Consider the following 16,679-nt stretch of genomic DNA (forward strand, 5'->3'; position numbering starts at 1 on the left):
GTCCTGTAGGAACTTACAGGTCCTGTAGGAACCTACAGTTGCTTGACACATGGGCCTTACCAAAGGCTCTCTTACAACATGGCAGTTCAACTTCTTCAGAGCCAGCAAAGAGAAGCTCTCTACTGAGCACAATAAATATGAAGTCATATAGCTATAGGTATAGATCACACGAATAGATATAGATGACTATATAGTTGACTATAGTTGGCTATATAGATAATCAACTCATCAAGGGAGTGACAGCCCGTCATCTTTGCCATATTCTATTGCGTAGAAGCAAGTCACAGGCTTGATGTGCACAGAGGAGAGTGTGTCAGCCACAAATATTAATCTGGCAGAAATGAATCCTATGAATTCAGTGGGAAAGACGAAGAGGCAAGGAGATAACTCGTCACTGTTGTTTTAACCAAAAATATGTAGTTGTTACCTGAACAGAATCATAAATGGAACTCAATGGATGAGGGTTGGGAATTTCAATATGCTACAAGTTAAGTCCGTAGGTATTTAAGGAATTTTAAGTATCACTCTGTCTATAGAATTTGGTAACAGTTACACCAATACTTCTTGGACTTCCTGAATTTCAAGTTAGGTCTTCAAAAGGCAAGGAGAATTATGCCTCCATTTTATGAATTTCAAAAAATGGAGATTATCATTCTGGCCAGTGGTCTCACAGTGACCTCATTATTACCATCATTTTTGGATTGTCTCATGTGTGAGGTTACTTCTTTCCTCATCTAGATGGTAATCTGTGATTTGGTGCTTCCCCACGGTGCCCAGTACTTTGCTAATTCTGTCCTTTCTCTACCTAGTGGACCCATTCCCCTGTAAGTCATGTCATGATTAGGGGCTTCACATTAGCACTGACAGTCCTTCCACTTTATCATTGCAGAAGAATCATCTAAAAAGTGTTCTTCGTGTGGTTTTGTTTGATTGAAACTACTGAAGAGTTTCCCTTCATACTTTCTCACATGTCAACTCCAGGGGTACCCAAACTTTTTACACAAGGGGCCAGTTCACTGTCCCTCAGATGGTTGGAGGGCCGCCACATACAGTGCTTCTCTCACTGACCACCAATGAAAGAGGTGCCCCTTCTGGAAGTGCGGCGGGGGGCCGGATAAATGGCCTCAGGGGGCCACATGCGGCCTGCGAGCTGTAGTTTGGGGATGCCTGGTTCCTATCTCATGACTTCCACTGAGTCAAACCATTGCTTTCCAAGTAAAGGGATCTCTTTTTAAAGAAATATTTCTATTTGCTCCGTATTTGTGCTTTCCAGGGAAGAGGGAAGGTGATAAGATTGGGGTGCTCAAGCTGCTCACACATGAGGGTTTGGAGGTCCCTCTCCAAGCTACCAGGATCAGCAATTGGAAATCAGGATAGTAAAAAAGAAGGTGATGAGTGTCCCTTTTGGTCCAGTCAACAAGGGCTATAGTTTGTCCTACTAACCTCCCCTTCTGTGTCCTGTTAGGATGAGTGGCCCACCAAAGCCCTGGAAAAGTTACTCCTTAAACCAGTGTGAAGAAGAGGATCAACGTACTACTAATTGTGGACTGTAGAAGACACAGGTGCACTACCAGATTCCCCTTCCAGAAAAACCACTTCCCAGCTGCATGGACAGTGGTTTGTGCGCTGCTCCTGCGCTTAGCTGTAAGGATCACCTCAGCTTTCCAGATGGGCCGACCTATTATTGGCCTAGCCCCTGGTGAGTGCCTGAGCAATACTAAGCTAGTTAACAGCTGGCGCTTCTTGGGGAGGCCCCCAGTCAATGACTACTGAAGAGGAGTGCCCCTTCTTTTTCACTGTACCACCTTCTCCCTCTTCCTCCTCTTCTTCGTCATCTTCTCTTTTTTCTCTCTTCCTCCCTCTTCTAGTCTGATCATTTGAATTTTTTTCAAATAAAAAAAAGATTAAACAAACTTTTAACAGAAGAGACAAGAGATAGACATATCAACCAGTGCAATGTTACACTTTATTTTATTTTTTAATTTTTTATTTTTTATTTTTTTTGTATTTTTCTGAAGCTGGAAACAGAGAGAGACAGTCAGACAGACTCCCGCATGTGCCCGACTGGGATCCACCCGGCACGCCCACCAGGGGCGAAGCTCTGCCCACCAGGGGGCGATGCTCTGCCCCTCTGGGGCTTCGCTCTGCTGCAACCAGAGCCACTCTAGCGCCTGGGGCAGAGGCCAAGGAGCCATCCCCAGCGCCCGGGCCATCTTTGCTCCAATGGAGCCTCGGCTGTGGGAGGGGAAGAGAGAGACAGAGAGGAAGGAGAGGGGGAGGGGTGGAGAAGGAAATGGGCGCTTCTCCTGTGTGCCCTGGCTGGGAATCGAACCTGGGACCCCTGCACGCCAGGCCGACACTCTACCACTGAGCCAACTGGCCAGGGCCACTTTACTTTTTATATTGATTCAAATAAGTTTTAAAATAAACTAAGAGAAAAACTGGGAATTTTACATTGAATGGACAATATTAAGGAAACATTGTTAACATTTTGGTGTGACTAGGGTATTATGGTTCGATTTTTTTTTATTTTAATTTAATTTTATTTATTCATTTTAGAGAGGAGAGAGAGGGGGAAAGAGAGAGAGAGAGAGAGAGAGAGAAGAGAGAGACAGGGGGGAGGAGCTGGAAGCATCAACTCCCATATGTACCTTGACCAGGCAAGCCCAGGGTTTTGAACAGGCAACCTCAGCATTTCCAGGTCGACGCTTTATCCACTGTGCCACCACAGGTCAGGCGGTTCGATTTTTTTTAAAAGGAATCCTTACTTTCTAGCTGTGCAGGCTGAAATATTTACAGATGAAACTGTATGAAGCCTAGCATTTGCTCCACTACAATCTGGGATGAGGGGCACAGTGGCTAGGAGCACTTTAACTTTACTTCCCTTTTCATGAAATAGAACTGTACTTTCTTTTATTTGCCCTAAATTCTATTCTCCATGGTAGAAAGTGTCATGTATGCAACATCCAGTATCAGGAACCATGCTGAGGTGGGCGTGCAGGTAATGCTGCTGGTTCTGCAGTCAGGTTGCTCACAGTCTGGTGGGGAGGCAATCACATCTACCCTGAGCATCACACAGGAGGAGAAGGGATGGGTCCTTCCTCTACTTGCTGTGAGTCTGAGCCTCCTGATTTTTTTTTTATTTCAAAACACTGAATTTGGGTGGAAAACATTGTATTTAACATTGTATACATAACCCTTTTTGTTGGAAACAGTTCACTAACATACATTTTGTTTTTACTGACTGTCCTCAGTGCCAGGTCCTCAGATGTATTCAAAGTCTGCAGATATTGCTACTCAAGAATGGACTGACTGGTGTGTGTGTGTGTGTGTGTGTGTGTGTGTGTGTAGTGTGTGTGTGTGTGCGTGTGTGTGTGTGTGTGCTGGAGGGCACAACTGAGAGGGCTTTCAATATGGAGAAAGTCTTTCTTAAGTTTATCATTTCTTCCTTGTCTATACATTCTAGCCTGATAATATCTGCTACACTACTACATGAAAGAGAGAGTTCTCTTTACAAGTGATTAAATTAAAACACAGTTATATATAGTTTTACAGCTCCAGAGAGTTAATTCTAACCCTAACACAGTCTTTAAAAAAATTAAGATATGGATTTTTATTTCAGAGGCTGAGGCAATGTCTAAATATCAAGCTTTCTTAATAGAAACTCTAGGCAGTTTAATGACTTCTGAACCTCAGATATAAATTTCAGAAGAATAAACTGTTTTACATTTTTGGGAAATTCCCAAAACTGACTCAGAATTGTCAGCAAGGTACTTCAGTATGCTCCAGAGAAGAAAAAAGATTCATGACAGTGACAGATCACTCTAGGACTTCCTCGTAAACCCTCTACTTTAAGACACTGCCTACTGTCCAAAACAACGGAATGTATAGTGTTAGTGGGACAAATGGTCCATCTGGTGGACCCAAGTGCTTCTTAACTTAATGACGTTAAGAAGCACTTGACATCTAAGGAGAAATCACAACCCTTTGAAAGAAAAGATATTGCGCCACCTAGGGACAACTATGGGAAATGGTATTCAATTTCAAATCCAGGAGCATACAACTAAAAAAAGTTTAGAAATTATGAAGCAGGATTTCTTTTTTGATAGTTAAATTACATATTTTCCCTTGTAACTTTAATTAGAAGACAAAAGATATTATCTGAAAGAAATTACCCAGTTGATCAGCAGAGTTAAAGTGGCATAATAGAAAATAAATTCTGAACTTCTTCTGAAATAAGGTAAAAGTAAGCTATAAGCTAGTAAGCACCAGTTGTGTGTGTACACACACACATACACAAACGCACCCCCCCCACACACACATTCTAGAGAGCGCAGCCAAAAGAAACACAACTGTAGGCTGGATCAGCTCTGGCTGCAGTTTCCAGTGTCTGCTTTGATGGAATTGGATTACAGGTACAGACAAAATACCTTGAATAAACGTGCAGGCAGAAGGGTATCCCCTGAACCAAAAGTAGATTTCCTTGTAGAGAGGGGAAAGAAAAAGAGGGAGCCTGAGGTCTTGGTTCCTTGAAATGGAGGGGAGAAGTAAAAACCCAGGAAGAAATGGCAGACTAGTGCATCTAGGCAGAAGGGTCTACAGCAGGGGTCCCCAAACTACTGCCCGTGGGCCACATGTGGTCCCCTGAGGCCATTTATCCGGCCCCCACCGCACTTCCGGAAGGGGCACCTCTTTCATTGGTGGTCAGTGAGAGGAACATAGTTCCCATTGAAATACTGGTCAGTTTGTTGATTTAAATTTACTTGTTCTTTATTTTAAGTGTTATATTTGTTCCCGTTTTGTTTTTTTACTTTAAAATAAGATATGTGCAGTGTGCATAGGGATTTGTTCATAGTTTTTTTTATAGTCCGGCCCTCCAATGGTCTGAGGGACAGTGAACTGGCCCCCTGTGTAAAAAGTTTGGGGACCCCTGGTACAGGGACCCACAAAGGGTCCTACTCCCTGAACAGTCACATGAAGCAGAGAGGACTTGACTTGAAGAGGGTACAGAGACAGAGACACTCAGAAATCTGCACTCCAAAACCCCTCTCCCACAGTCAACCCAGATATTTGGTACAGTTTCTGAGGCAGACAAAGACAAGATAAGGTTAAGGTTTTGTTTTAGTTGGTTGGAGCAGGGGTGGGGACTCAAGATCTAATTGAAATTGAGTTATACAACACAGAGTTAATATTTCATGTAAACCTGCTTTTGTGGACTAAGATTCACAGTCAATGTACTTCCTAGCCATTCGTTTATTCAACCAATACTTATTTTGTACCTAGTATGTACCTAGAAGGACAATGGGAGAGATAAAGCCATGTGCAACAAATCTCTAACATATCTATTTGTAAAATCAGCAAAGTAAACCCATGGTAGCTACAAGTCATGATAAAAAGCCTTCCCCTAGTTACTGGCTGAACTTGGTAAGAATGGGTGGGTCTGAAAAAATTACATTCTTGATGAGTTGAGAGGAAAACCAGGAGTCATTTCTATGGAGTGAAGAAGTTTATGCATTTCCTTTCTATATTTATCTAGGCCTGACTATTAGAAAAAGTTATTTTATAAAGTATCTTTGCTCATTCTACATAGCTGAAAGTTTTCTTTTTTCTGATACACTATGGTACATTATCTATATATCTGCTATGATACTCACCACATTTTAACTCATACAATTAACTTTTGTAGAACTGTCTTATCTCCCTTTTAATATCCCTGGAGAAGAGGTGTTTCAAAGCACTAACACAGTACCTTGTACATATTAAGTGCATAGTAAATGTAACATAGCAGGCAAGTTATCATCAAATAACGTTTCTCAAAATATGGACCCCTTGCATCAGCTGCTCTGAGTGCTTGTTAAAATTCAATTTCTGCACTATCCTCCAGCTCTATTGAATCAGAATCCTTGGGTGTGAGTTTGAGAATCCACATTTTAATGAACTCACTATAGTTTGGAAACTGAATTTCAGGGTATGATAGTTAGTCATAGTAAAATATGGGATAGCAAATAGGTTCATCTCGAGTGCTGATTGGTAGTGGGAACTGCTGAATGGAATTCTCAGGCTGAGTCCAGACAGACTCTGGAAAATCATGACAGTGATGTCTGTCATGGCCAAGTGAGAGGTGGGATGGGGAGAGATAATGTGCAGCAATTTGGCATTTCTGAAAGTTAACCTCAGGAATGGAAAGTGTATCAGTCATCTTAAGAATAATCAGAAGTGGTCCTGGCCGGTTGGCTCAGCGGTAGAGCGTTGGCCTGGCATGTGGAAGTCCAGGGTTCGATTCCCAGTCAGGACACACAGGAGAAGCGCCCATCTGCTTCTCCACCCCTCCCCCTCTCCTTCCTCTCTGTGAGCAAGGCCCCAGATGGGCAGAGCATCGCCCCCTGGTGGCCATGCCGGGTGGATCCTAGTCGGGCACAAGCAGGAGTCTGACTGCCTCCGCTTCTCACTTTGAAAAAATACAAAAAGAAAAAAGAAAAAAAGAAGGAATAACCAGAAGTTATCCTTGCAGAGGTATTAGGGTCTGTAAGTTTTTCTTAATTTTTATACAAATTCCAGGAAATGAAGTTTTTAGAGTTGCTTTTACAAATTTAAAAGCAAACAATAACATCTTTTGGGAAAATTTCACCCACCAAAAGCTTATTTTATTTAACAAAAGTAAGCATTAATTAAATGACAGAGGGAGACCAATTAACTTCGAATATTATTTTTCAGTATTACTAAACTATTATGGCAAGGAAGAAAGCTGGATCTACCTTGTAGAATGCTCATGTAGGACTTTATTTTCCAGCTGTGCTTTTTTTCTTTTTTGTTATTATATATAATAATTTATAATCAAAGACATTTAGAAACTATATGAGGGGGAAAAACCACCCCCAAAGCATCACCCTGCAATAACATCTGCTGAAAGTACCCAAGCACAATGATCTGATTGCTGCCTTCTCTTCAATTCCATCTACCCAGCTAAATCCAAAAGCAAATTACTTGTCACTTACCCCAATGTGTAAAACAGCACGCTTGTGTTAGACTGCTTGTTGATCAAATAAGTTTGTAAAATATGATTTTTATGTTTGCTCACTTACAGTTTGCATTGGGCGCTGGGCAAGGCCAGGTATGTGGTCTGTGAAATTGCAAATTACCTTCCTGCTTCAGAAGGGCTATTGTTTTCCTAATGTTTGCTGGAGGAGAGGTTTTTGCGCCAGAAAGTTCTGAAAAGAGAGAGGAGCGAGAAGCCATGTTTGGAGAGTGAGAGCAAAGAGGGTGCAGAGAAGATTCTCCTGGTTGTGGGACGGGAGAATGTGTTAGTGGCATTAGAAGCTCTGAATGAAGAGGGAAGTGTTTTCCCTGTGTGTTTGCTCATCAGCCGGTGCAAACCTTTAATAGAGGAATGGCCCCACCATTCTTTGGCTCCACTGTTTCTTTACCGTCTGCCTGGATCCAGGACAGCAGCGACTGCTGGCCATCCACTGCCCTAACTTGAAATGCAAGCTTGATTTACTAGGTGTGTGAACTTGAAAAAATTAGTCTAAGAATAAAGGAATAATAGAACCTACTTCACCCAGTTGTAAGGATTAAATCAGCTAATACACACAAGGAGCTTGTATTTTATCTGACACTTAAGTTGTTAAATATTAGCTACTATTATTGTTATCAGCCCTCTCAATTCATGATTTGCACTGCTGGTTCTTCTGCCTGATGCACCCGTCACCTCTCACCATCTGGCTATTCCTTCTCCTTTATCAACACTTAGTTCAGGGGATCTCCTGGAAAGTTTCCCTGCTCCATCCTCCCACTTCATTTGTCTCCACTATCACTAAACTGGAAATCCTTAAAGGAGGAAAAATGTTTTCATTTCTTTTTTTGATGCTTCAAGACAAGTGCATAATTTTTTTTCCCTTAATGACTGCACAGGCAGCGTCCACGTATTAAGAGATCCGTAAATATCTGCTCCTAGTTTGTTTTGTCTAGTGTGGCGACTTGCCCGAATATGAGCAAAAACTATTATTATTTAGGGCGAGGGGCGGCTTAAGACGTAGCCACGAACCCCGGAGAAAAAAGAACTCCTTCTCACTCTCCCACTCCAAGAAACTCGTAAGTAAAAGATTCGGGTCTCACAACCGCGGAGGAACACACAAATTTGAGTCGCATTCTGCACCTGAGCTTGCGACCGGACCGCTACTCGTCTGCGCCTGCGCCAGCCAGAGGGCGGTTCCTCAGTTGAGAGTGGGGCCACAGTTCGCCCTTTCGGATTGGTCGCTGGGAGCCAAAACGGACGGCGCGGAAATGACGTCAAGCTGCGCAAGCGCCGCCGGCCCTGCCGCGCGGGGGCTGCTGGGGGCCGCACGCCTTACCTTGCTTCGCCTCTGCCCTCCTCCTCCCGTCCCCGCCCCCTCGCCGCTCCGCTCCCTGGCGTGAGTCGGCACTGCGAGCCGCGGGAGGAGCTCCGCGATCGCCGCCTCCGGTGTCCAGGCCTCGGCCTTCCCGAGCATCCCCCCTTCCTGCGGGTTGTCTCCTTCACTCTCGTAGCGGGTGGCGTCGCGGCCTCCCTTCCGGGCTCTCTAAGAATGGTGGGAGTGAAGCCGGTCGGGAGCGACCCGGATTTCCAGCCGGAGCTGAGCGGCGCGGGCTCCAGACTCGCCGTGGTCAAGTTCACCATGCGAGGGTGAGGCCAGGCCCGGGCCTGGGCCCGCTGGGTCCCTTCTGTCCGCCGACGCTTTTCTTTCCGCATTCCCGGTCCCGGCTCCCTCGTGGTCTCCTCCTGCTCGGGAATGTCCGGCTGGCCGCAGCGCCAGGGCGCTGCCCAGTTAGGCCCTAGCTTTGGATCTGAGCCCCCGTTTGGGCCACGGGGAGTCTCCGGCGGGCACAGGAGTCAGGCCTCCGCGTTCCCCGGCCCGGGAGATACCCGCTCGCCCGTTTTGAATCCTTGGACTACCCTGCGCTGGGAGGTGGTGCACCTCTATGCTTTTTAGCCTGGGAGCCTCCTACATCCGCCCCTGCTTGCGTCTGTTCCTTTCTTTCCGGGGAGACAGCTGTCACCTGCATCTTAGAAACTTTGACCTCTTAATTTACCGAACACATTGATACTTTCTGCACCACCTGCATTTCTGAAAGCCTTTGGAAGCTTCAGACGGGGCTCTCCAACTAATCCGCGTGGTGCTCAGTCACTTTAAATTAATTTTGGGTTAGGATGCCTTTTTAACTTCCTAACGTTTTTGTTACTCATTTGGTTAGTAACTGGGTCACTTAGGCTTATCTATATATGCGATTGCATGTAGTCACAAGAACTATAGTAGGTATGTATAATATAATACAGGTAGATAGGTGTCCAGACGTTTGAGTTTAACTAATAGACTCCCCCCCCCCCCTTTTTTTTTTTTACCCGAGGATTTAACAGGACAGGTGTCTTGAAAAGATGTTCACTGACTTTGGTAAATCTTAACATGATTTATAGGTCACAGAGCTGGTGGGTGGGTCTTCCATATTGGTGGGGGGTGCAGTGTTCCGGTGTGAGAGGGACATTTTGGAACTAGGAATTCGGAACCAAGATTTGAGCAAGTGGAGCCCGGGCCGGTTGGCTCAGTGGTAGAGTGTCGGCCTGGTGTTCGGGAGTCCCGGGTTCGATTCCCGGCCAGGGCACACAGGAGAGGCGCCCATCTGCTTCTCCACCCCTCCCCCTCTCCTTCCTCTCTGTCTCTCTCTTCCCCTCCCGCAGCCAAGACTCCATTGGAGCAAAGTTGGCCCGGGCGCTGGGGATGGCTCTGTGGCCTCTGCCTCAGGCACTAGAATGGCTCTGATTGCCGCAGAGCAACGCCCCAAGATGGGCAGAGCATCGCCCCCTGGTGGGCGTGCCGGGTGGATCCTGGTCAGGTGCATGCGGGAGTCTGTCTGCCTGCCTCCCCGTTTCTGGCTTCGGGAAAATACCAAAAAAAAAAAAAAAAAAAAAGGATTTGAGCAAGTGTATGTCTTTACTGACCTCTCCCTGTGCGTTCAGTGCCTAGTTAGAAAGATTAGAGTTCTCCTCTTGATATACCTTGGCCCCTGACGTTATTTATACTTAGGACATTAACTTGGAGAAATCTGCATTATGTAATTGTCCAACTGACTATATAAACAGGGCAATGTTTTTAACCCCAGAGCAAAAAATGATATCTAGCAAACGTGATTGAACCCATGTTAAGGATGGAAATGGTGACATTAGGATTAGAGGGATGCAGATAGAGATGAAAACAAGTTAGGACTTAGTCTTGGACCAGTCTCTTTTGTACAGAATTGAAAAGGGACAGTACATTGAATTTTGTGTAGTGGAATAGAGTACCAATATGACATATGGATTTTGACATTTACTAAATTGACAGAAGAGGATAGTTTGTATGTAAAGACATGTCTAAAAGGAATGTCAGGATTCCATAAGAATGCCTTCCCAGATTTAGCAATTTTGTAGCGTCTGTGCTCTTAATATGAAGGAGTATTTGTACATTTGTTAAGTACCAAAGCCAGAGTTGTAAGAGGGAAGAGATTATTTTAATACCAAATCTCATCTTCAGTTCACTTTTCTAATTCTAGTTAGTGGGAGCATTTATACTTTTGTCCCTCATCAATATACTCCCCTCCACCCTCACCTTAGCAGAGGGAGAGATGACAAAGTAGTAAGTTATTAATCAAAGTGGTGAAAGGTTGCTATTCAGAAACACATCCATTAGCAATGCGTAACTGCAGACATTGGTAAAACACTGTTATTTACGTTTAAAAAGATATTTTGGTAGGTTTAAAATTTTGCTTTCTTTGTAAAAGCTGAGAATAAATAAAATGGTTGAATATAGAGAACTTTTAAGTTCAAAGGTAAATATTCAGATAATATTTACAAATCTTACAAGATTCTATTTGTCTTTGAAGTTCTTTTAACATTTTGGCCATGAATACTTCCCTGCACGAACTCTCTGCCATTGGGACTCCCGATTTACATATATGGGCATCAGTGTTAGACTTCAAACTACTAACTATATCCAGTTAAATCATGTAATTCTTATTCTTTATTTTTCACTTCCACTTTGTCCTATCTATTAATTTTACTAAAACACTATACAAATTGTCATACTTTAGTGCAGGGGTCTCAAACTCGCGGCCCGCCGAACAATTTTGTGCGGCCCGCAGGCTAATCCATGAAGTTCAAAATATTTTGGATAAAATTAAGTAAGCCTAGGGGCCTACTTGTATTTTTATTTCTCTAGCATCCTAGCTAGATATTAGCTTAGTTAACAGCAGTTGTGGTGCGAACTACAGTTTCTGGTTGTTTTGTGACACTGAGTAAACTGCATTTACGATTGTGCTTGTCGTACTGATTTTTTTTTTTGTTTTCAACTGCAGTGAGAAAAGTGTTGCGTAACAGTTGCCTTTTGTAGACCTAGTGCGGCCCGCCGAACGCCGAACTGCTGTGATCTTGCTCTGCAGCCCACATGCTGAGTTGAGTTTGAGACCCCTGCTTTAGTGGCTCTCCAGAATTTTTTTCATTTTTAAAAATTTCTTATCGGTAGTAAAATATATGTAACATAAAATTTACCATTTGGACCACTTTTATTTATTTATTTATTTATTTATTTTTTCATTTTTCTGAAGCTGGAAACAGGGAGAGACAGTCAGACAGACTCCCGCATGCGCCGGACCGGGATCCACCCGGCACGCCCACCAGGGGCCATGCTCTGCCCACCAGGGGGCGATGCTCTGCCCATCCTGGGCGTCGCCATGTTGCGACCAGAGCCACTCTAGCGCCTGAGGCAGAGGCCACAGAGCCATCCCCAGCGCCCGGGCCATCTTTGCTCCAATGGAGCCTTGGCTGCGGGAGGGGAAGAGAGAGACAGAGAGGAAAGCATGGCGGAGGGGTGGAGAAGCAAATGGGCACTTCTCCTGTGTGCCCTGGCCGGGAATCGAACCCGGGTCCTCCGCACGCTAGGCCGACGCTCTACTGCTGAGCCAACCGGCCAGGGCCCATTTGGACCACTTTTAAGTGTACGGTTCAGTGGCATTAAGTACATTCACAATGTTGTATGTACTACCATCACCACTATTTTCTAGAATTTTTTCATCATCTCAGATTGAAACTGTACCTATTAAACAGTAACTCCTGCCTGACCAGGCAGTGATGCAGTGGATAGAGCATCAGACTGGGATGCCGAGGACCCAGGTTCGAGACCCCGAGGTCATCAGCTTGAGCGCGGGCTCTTCTGGTTTGAGCAAAAGCTCACCCTCTTGGACCCAAGGTCGCTGGTTCGAGCAAGGGGTTACTTGGTCTGCTGAAGGCCCGCAGTCAAGGCACATATGAGAAAGCAATCAATGAACAACTAAGGTGTCACAACGCGCAACAGAAAACTAATGATTGATGCTTCTCATCTCCATTCCTGTCTGTCTGTCCCTGTCTATCCCTATCTCTGACTCTCTCTCTCTGTCTGTTAAAAAAGACCCCAAAACAAAAAAACAAAACAACAACAGTAACTCCTAATCTCCCCTGAAGTTCCTTGGTAAACGTCTTTTCTACAATACTTTCTGTCTCTGAATTTGCCTCTTCTTGGTACCTCATATAGGCGGAATCATAATATTTGTTTTTTTGTTTCTTGCTTATTAAACTTAGCACAGTGTTTTCAAGGTTCATTCATATTGTAGCATTTGTCAGAATTTACCTTTTAAAGCTGAATAATATTTCATTGTATTTGTATATCACACACACCACATATTAATTCATCTGTTGGCGGACATTTGAGTTGTTTTCATTTTTTGGCTATTGTGAATAATACCACTGAACAGTAGAGTGCAGGGGTCTCTGACTCTGTTTTGAGTTCTTGTAGATATCTACCAAGGAGTGGAATCGCTGGATTATATGATAATTCTGTATTAATTTTTTGAGAAATCATCAAAGTATTTTGTACAGTGGTTGCACCATTTTGTGTCCCAACCAGCAATGCAGAAGAGTTCTAGTTTCTCCCTGTACTACCAACACTTGTATTTTAATAGCCACCTAAATGGGTGTGAAGTGCCATCTGGTGGTTTTGTTTTGCATATCCTTCATGATTAATAGTGTTGAGAATCTTTTCATGTGCTTACTGGCTTTTTTTTTTCAATCTTTGGGGAAATGTCTGTTAAGTTATTTGCTCATTTTGAATTGGAGTGTTGTTGAGTTGTAGGAGTTTTTTTATATGTTTTAGATACTAATTCCTTGTCAGATACATGATTTGTAAATATTTTCTTCCATTGGTTGCTTTTTCACTTTCTTGATAATGTCCTTAGGTACACAAAAGTTTTTAATTTTGATGAAGTCCAGTTTATGTTTTCTTCTGTGCTTTTGGTGTCATATTCCAGAAATCATTGCCAAATCCAGTGGAATAAAGATTTTCCCCTATGTTTTCCTCAAAGAACTGGATAGTTTTAGCTTTTAACTTTAGGTATTTGATCCATTTTAATTTATGTATATGGTGTAAAATAAGGGTCTAACTTCATTCTTTTGCATGTGGATATCCAATTTTCTACCATTTGTTGAAAAACTCTTTTCCCCACTGAATGGTCTTGACACCATTCTGCAATATTTTTAAAGCAATTAAAATGGTTGATATTTACGTATTATTTAATCTTTGTAAAGGACTTGTTTAAACACTTATATTGACTCATTCAGTCTTCAGAATAACGAAATTATCCCCATTCTACAAATGTGGAAATTTTGAGTCACAGAGAGGTTAAATAACGTTAGTGCCATTGCTGAATGCACTATTTGAATTGTTAAGTGCTATCCTTGCCCTTCCCAGCCTGAGCAGAAGGGAAATGCAGGTTCATTTCCATCTATTGCAGAGCGTGACATTTTACAATGAATGTCTCCTTGAATGCTTTAGCTACAGCTCTGCCTGCATGACTAATCTATGACCAAGCGCAATTCATTTCACTCTCTGACATTCGTTCTCCTACCTCTTAAATCAGAATGAGAACACGAAACCTGATTATATTGTTTAGAGAATAAAGTTATATGTGTAAATTATATGTTATGGTAACCTATTTTTATAACTGCTGTCTCCAAACTGTTATTTCATAAATGTACCCAGATACATTTTAAAGTTATAAGCGGTATCATTTTTGTTATCATTGATGGTTAAACTCCAACGTTAAAAACATATACATTTTCTCTTCCATATAACTCCATATGAATAATTTTTATTCTGAATTCATGAATGGATCACTTTTGTAATTGTTTACTATGTACTTAATTTTCTTAAAGCAGGTGTTACTTTGTAGTTAATTAGGTGTTACTATTACCATCCAAGAATGTTAATAGGTATTAGGATGTTGAGTTCTAATGGTTATGGTCACTCATCCAAATAATACATTATATGTATATTGTATGAGTTATATGTAGCAAAATTGCTGTGGACCTAAGGTAACTTACTATAGCACAGTTAGCAAACCCAGCATGCCATAGGAACCAAGCAGATGACATTAGTGAGTGAGGTAGGTAGCTCACTCAGATCTTAGTAAGACCCTAAAGAAAGTAGATTTTTACTAAACTTATAAACTGAAGCATAGCATGCATACACAAATGCACACAAATCATTTAAGTTTATAGTTTGATACATTTTCAAGGTAGTTACAGGTATTAAACCAATACCAGCACTCCAAATCATCTCCCGACTCCCAACTTCCTGTAGGCTCCTCCTCATTACTTTTTTTTTTTTTTTTTTTTTTTTTTTTGGTCACAGAGACAGAGAGAGGGACAGATAGACAGGAAGGGAGAGAAATGAGCTGCATCAATTCTTCATTGTGGCACCTTAGTTGTTCATTGATTGCTTTTTCATATGTGCCTTGACCGGAGAGCTACAGCAGACCAAGTGACCCCTTGCTCAAGCCAGCGACCTTGGGCTCAAGCTGGTGAGCTTTGCTCAAACCAGATGAGCTGGTGCTCAAGTTGGCAACCTCAGGATCTCGAACCTGGGTCCTTCGCGTCCCAGTCCAACGCTCTATCCACTGTGCCACCGTCAGGTCAGGCTCCTCCTCATTACTTTTGAATTCTAACAGTACAGACTAGTTTTGCCTGGATTTGAACTTTATAAAAATGGTATCACAAAGTATGTACTCTGTCTGAATTTCCTTCACTAGCACATAAATTGTTTTCATGTTGGCAGTTAACTAGAAATAACAACAAAAGCACTGTAAAGGCCACTGTTTTGGATTTCGGGAATATCAATAGTACAGTGTGTTCGTAAAGTCATGGTGCACTTTTGATCGGTCACTGGAAAGCAACAAAAGACGATAGAAATGTGAAATATGCACCAAATAAAAAGAAAATCCTCCCAGTTTCTGTAGGATGATGTGGCAACATGTGTGCATGCACAGATGATGACGTAACACCGTGTATACAGTGGAGCAGCCCATGGCCATGCCAGTCAAGATGTGGACGGTACAGAGGAAAGTTCAGTGTGTTCTGTGGCTCTAAATTTGAATCCGTGACCAAAGTGCAACGTGAATATCGGCGCGTTTATAACGAAGTGCCACTACATAGGAATAACATTACTTGGTGGGATAAGCAGTTGAAGGAAACAGGCAGTTTGGTGGAGAAACCCCATTCTGGTAGGCCATCAGTCAGTGACGAGTCTGTAGAGGCTATACGGGATAGCTACCTAAGGAGCCCTAAAAAATCTGTGTGTGAGCCCACATCAAACTGCACTGAATAGGTATGAAACTGGGAGAGTTTTCCTTTTATTTGGTGCGGATTTCACATTTCTATCGTCTTTTGTTGCTTTCCTGTGACTGGTTAAAAGTCCACCATGACTTTACAGACACACTGTAGTTGGGTTTTGTGATCAAGTACCAGCACTGTACTTCACTGTTCTTGTCTTTAAAATGAGGAATTATAAAGCTTAAATGAATTTAAGGGTTTTGTAAGCTGCATAACATATAGCAAATACTCAATGAATGCTAGTTATTTATATTATTAATAGGAACCAGTTATGATTATATCTGTCCATTAGTAAATATAATCTAGAAATTACCTTGTTTAGAGTTATACCCTGCAGAAAAAATAAACTTTTACAATATGTCTTTAGAAAGCCCATATATTTTCCTTGCCCAGTTTCTAGCTGAATATATTTATTATTGTTCAAGGCAGTGCACTGACTACTTTAGCAAATAGAAGAGAACAGCACGTTCATGAAATAGAATTGATATTATGATTGTAAACAGATGTATTAAGAAGAACCCAATGTGCTTTCAGAGAAAGCTGATTTTGGACTGGGTTTAGGAATTAACTGTTCTAGTTGTGGTCCTGCTGTTAACCAGAATGTCTGATCTGAAACAAGTCATTTAACTTCCTGGTCTTGAGTTCTCACTTATCAAATAACTGTGTTAGGTTAGGTGAATTTCAGTTTTAGTTTTGTGGGTTTGATTCTTTATGTATTGCAGAAAGCTAGCAGGTTGCCTGCTGTAGTCTTTTTCTCTCAAAAAGCGTAACAGAATCCTTCTTACGTATCCATTTTGCATATTAGGCTTAACAGAGGTTCAGAGGTAGAAAAGAACTCTTTTTTTAAACCTCTGGATTACATGGTCTTGTTCTCTTTTATAACAAGTTCAAAGGTCTTATGTTTGTGTACTACAAATCAAAGTCTGCGGAAAAAAAAAGATACAATTCTGAAATTCAGCTGTACTTGGGCATA

At 42.4% G+C, this 16,679-nt stretch overlaps 1 protein-coding gene across 2 annotated transcripts in view; it reads left to right on the plus strand.

Moving 5' to 3' along the window:
* The first annotated feature begins 8,331 nt into the window (after positions 1 to 8,331).
* The window catches only part of TXNL1 (thioredoxin like 1), a 38,184-nt gene continuing 29,836 nt past the window's right edge, over positions 8,332 to 16,679 (plus strand). Inside the window, exon 1 of one of the 2 annotated variants that reach the window (XM_066352683.1) lies at positions 8,332 to 8,662. In XM_066352683.1, the coding sequence (XP_066208780.1) occupies positions 8,565 to 8,662 (98 nt within the window). In that variant the 5' untranslated portion in view covers positions 8,332 to 8,564. The remainder of the gene's footprint in view (positions 8,663 to 16,679) is intronic. The other variant, XM_066352682.1, reaches the window with a different exon arrangement.

Source organism: Saccopteryx leptura, chromosome 11, assembly GCF_036850995.1.
Source record: "Saccopteryx leptura isolate mSacLep1 chromosome 11, mSacLep1_pri_phased_curated, whole genome shotgun sequence".
In the NCBI taxonomy this organism is placed as follows: domain Eukaryota; kingdom Metazoa; phylum Chordata; class Mammalia; order Chiroptera; family Emballonuridae; genus Saccopteryx; species Saccopteryx leptura.